This window comes from Rutilus rutilus, assembly GCF_951802725.1.
Source record: "Rutilus rutilus genome assembly, chromosome: 18".
NCBI lineage: Eukaryota > Metazoa > Chordata > Actinopteri > Cypriniformes > Leuciscidae > Rutilus > Rutilus rutilus.
In genome coordinates this window covers 32,102,723-32,106,674 of record NC_140231.1, presented here as the reverse complement: position 1 = coordinate 32,106,674, position 3,952 = coordinate 32,102,723, and the positions used below count along the sequence as shown (strand labels likewise).

At 36.2% G+C, this 3,952-nt stretch overlaps 1 protein-coding gene across 1 annotated transcript; it reads left to right on the top strand.

Annotated features, from left to right (window-relative positions):
- Positions 1-201: 201 nt before the first annotated feature.
- On the top strand, positions 202-3,707 carry LOC311277508 (uncharacterized protein). Its single transcript, XM_084387834.1, has 5 exons — positions 202-371; positions 678-2,300; positions 2,387-2,499; positions 2,570-2,673; positions 2,952-3,707. The coding sequence occupies exons 1-5, from the start codon at positions 269-271 to the stop codon at positions 3,082-3,084; spliced, it is 2,076 nt and encodes a 691-aa protein (XP_084243960.1). The 5' UTR covers positions 202-268; the 3' UTR covers positions 3,085-3,707.
- The last annotated feature ends 245 nt before the right edge of the window (positions 3,708-3,952 follow it).

Here is a 3,952-nt window from a genome sequence, read left to right as displayed (position 1 = left end):
ATTTTTTATATTTCCTCCAACGAGTATAGCTATAGAACAGTAAAAAAAAAAAAAAAAAAAAAAACACTAATTAAACAGCATCATAACAGATTTCAAGTAATCAAGGTCTTAAGGCGTTGTTTCATTTAAACCTTTTGCACAGGTTCCGCAAAAATGGGCAGGTCAGCACTATATAAATGAACGGTGCTCATTCTAAAGACCACAGCTCGTCTGTGAACACATACTGTACTGTAACTGTAACTGTAACTGTAACTGTAACTGTAAGTAAATGGAAATGGACCCTAAAATCTTTTTTGTAAAATTTGACAACAACGATGTTAAGGGCACACCTGAAGGTCAAAATCAGGATGAAGGAAAAACACGAAAGTGCAGTAAGTAACGTTTATTCTGAAGCAGAGATGGTGTTATTAATGTTTGAGAAACTGAGAAATTTTACAATAAATTTGAATTATTGTTCTCTAAGAACAATATGTTTAAATATGAAATGCATAAACAGATTTTTTTTTTTTACCATATATTAATTTCAGATGATCGTCATTATAAAAGAGCATTCAAAAGAACACTTTTTGAAAAACCTTTTCAATACTTACGGAGGTTGATGTTAAGAGTTATATTTTATCATATGGAGTGAATTGTTCTCAATTGATATTTGTGTGTTTACTCTCTCTGTTTGTCAGGCGGAAGTTGGTGTTTGGTGTTGATCACCGTGTGTCTTGGGCTCATTTGTGCTCTTCTACTGACCTACATCATACTGCTGCACATCACCATCACAAGTTACAAGAACAGTGTTGAAGAGTTCAATCAGACTATCAACAGCTTAAAGGGCAACAACACTAATCTAATGATTGTAAAAGCCCAACTGCAGAACAACGTCAGCTCTTTGAGTAAGAATAAACTGCAGCTGGAGACCAGAGTCAAAAGCCTCACTGCTGAGAAAAGCCAGTTACAGAAAAGCGTTGACTCTTTGAGTCAGAATAAACTACAGCTGGAGACCAAAGTCAAAAGCCTCACTGCTGAGAAAAGCCAGTTACAGAAAAGCGTTGACTCTTTGAGTCAGAATAAACTACAGCTGGAGACCAAAGTCAAAAGCCTCACTGCTGAGAAAAGCCAGTTACAGAAAAGCGTTGACTCTTTGAATCAGAATAAACTGCAGCTGGAGACCAAAGTCAAAAGCCTCACTGCTGAGAAAAGCCAGTTACAGAAAAGCGTTGACTCTTTGAGTCAGAATAAACTGCAGCTGGAGACCAGAGTCAAAAGCCTCACTGCTGAGAAAAACCAGTTACAGAACAGTTTAACCTCTTTGATTCAGAATAAACTGCAGCTGGAGACCAGAGTCAAAAGCCTCACTGCTGAGAAAAACCAGTTACAGAACAGTTTAACCTCTTTGAGTCAAATTAAACTGCAGCTGGAGACCAGAGTCAAAAGCCTCACTGCTGAGAAAAACCAGTTACAGAACAGATTAAACTCTTTGAGTCAGAATAAACTGCAGCTGGAGACCAAAGTCAATAGCCTCACTGCTGAGAAAAACCAGTTACAGAACAGTTTAAACTCTTTGAATCAGATTAAACTGCAGCTGGAGACCAAAGTCAATAGCCTCACTGCTGAGAAAAACCAGTTACAGAACAGTTTCAACTCTTTGAATCAGATTAAACTGCAGCTGGAGACCAGAGTCAATAGCCTCACTGCTGAGAAAAACCAGTTACAGAACAGTTTAAACTCTTTGAGTCAGAATAAACTGCAGCTGGAGACCAAAGTCAATAGCCTCACTGCTGAGAAAAACCAGTTACAGAACAGTTTAAACTCTTTGAGTCAGAATAAACTGCAGCTGGAGACCAAAGTCAATAGCCTCACTGCTGAGAAAAAACAGTTACAGAACAGTTTAAACTCTTTGAGTCAGATTAAACTGCAGCTGGAGACCAAAGTCAATAGCCTCACTGCTGAGAAAAACCAGTTACAGAACAGTTTCAACTCTTTGAATCAGATTAAAGTGCAGCTGGAGACCAAAGTCAATAGCCTCACTGCTGAGAAAAACCAGTTACAGAACAGTTTCAACTCTTTGAATCAGATTAAACTGCAGCTGGAGACCAAAGTCAATAGCCTCACTGCTGAGAAAAACCAGTTACAGAACAGTTTCAACTCTTTGAATCAGATTAAACTGCAGCTGGAGACCAGAGTCAATAGCCTCACTGCTGAGAAAAACCAGTTACAGAACAGTTTCAACTCTTTGAGTCAGATTAAACTGCAGCTGGAGACCAGAGTCACATCTCTGACTAATGAACTACAGAGACTTAATGATAAAGGTAAGTACAGATTTGTTTTTGTGTAAGTACTTACTTTCCTTCTTCTTTGATGAATAAATTTTTTTTTTAAAGAGTGTTACTTTTAGGAAATTGGTTGGGCTGGTTTCTCATAACCCCTCCGTTGAGCTGGTCTGCCAGCAGGCAGTACTGCAAGGATCGTGGTGGTGATCTGGTCATTCTCAACACGGAAGCGAAGGAGGTGAGTTTGTGTGAGTGTTTGTTAATGAATGAGAGGAATAACACTTATTCCTGTTTTTATTAACCTACAGAGGTACGTAACTTCTATAGTCAAGGAGAATGTGTGGATTGGTTTGAATGACATACAGCAGGAGGGCATTATGAGATGGGTGGATAATTCAGCACTTACTCAAAGGTAAGTGCAAAAAAGCACTGTGTATTTATTAGTTTAGTATTTTTATTCTTGTTTAAAAAATCCATCACAACCACCAGCAAGTCTCTGAAAACACACCTCTTCCACAACCTCAACCATCACAAGCAAATCAACTTCCTATAAATAAATTCTATTATTCTTCTCTATTTTACTTTTATGCACTTTCACTTCTACTCCAGCTTATTTTGCTACTTTGATTATTGTTGATTTGTGAATTTTGGGGTTCTGAATAATTAACAAAACTGATACATGTTATTCAGGTATTGGTACAGAGGTGAGCCGAATGATGCATATAGAAATGAGGATTGTGTTGAACTGTATCCTTCAAATCCTCTCCAGAACTGGAATGATCTCTCATGCACCTCCAGCAGAAAAGGGGTTTGTGAGAAATAGGGTTCATCCTGGCTTGTGCTTTTATTTGTTTTATTTTATGGAATCATTTATATTGTGTTCACATAATTTTGAATGTAGGTTCCTGCCTTTTAAAACAGTCTGCTACTTTCATTTGATATGAACCGCTTTCATGATATCAATTTTGTTTTATGATTGTTCTGTAATGTACAAAATCAAGAATGTAAAATTGTCATTATTTTCTCATTGCTTTCTTAAACTCACAACATTCTGTTTCTCATGGGCTGAATTATTAATTACTTATTAATTACTGTATATTATTAAAACCTCGTAATTGGAGTCAGATGAAATAAAAAAGGAAGGAAATGTGTTTAATAGCTTGTTTGCAGTCACGTGATTCTGATGACGCACGAAATTCAGATGGAGGGCAGGAAGTGAAAAGCATTATGGATGAGATGGAAAATGGACGTGGAAAGTCCGTACTGTGCTGGTTTAAAACTGTATAAACAGAAAATCACAGCAATGTTGGATGTGATCCTTATGTTATGAATATGAGGGAATGTTTGTTAAATGAGTTTAAATGTAGTCAATATTGTATACATGTTAAAACAGTGTAAAATATGCTGTAATGCTGTACTCATCGACAATAAAGGCCAATGTCATGTATACTGGTGGTTGTAAAATTGGTTTTTAAATGTTTAAATGATAAATTATTTCTATTCAATTTTATTTGTTAATGTACCAGATGCAGTTACTCAGATTTACTTAATTTTTTTACTTGCATTTACTCAATTCATACAGTATATTTCATTGATTTCACAGCTTTAAAATCTACTCTTTTTTTTTTGGAGTGCAAAAATGTTTCACCAAAAAAAATGTAGTTAATCATAGCTAAAATTTTTAGAGTCTA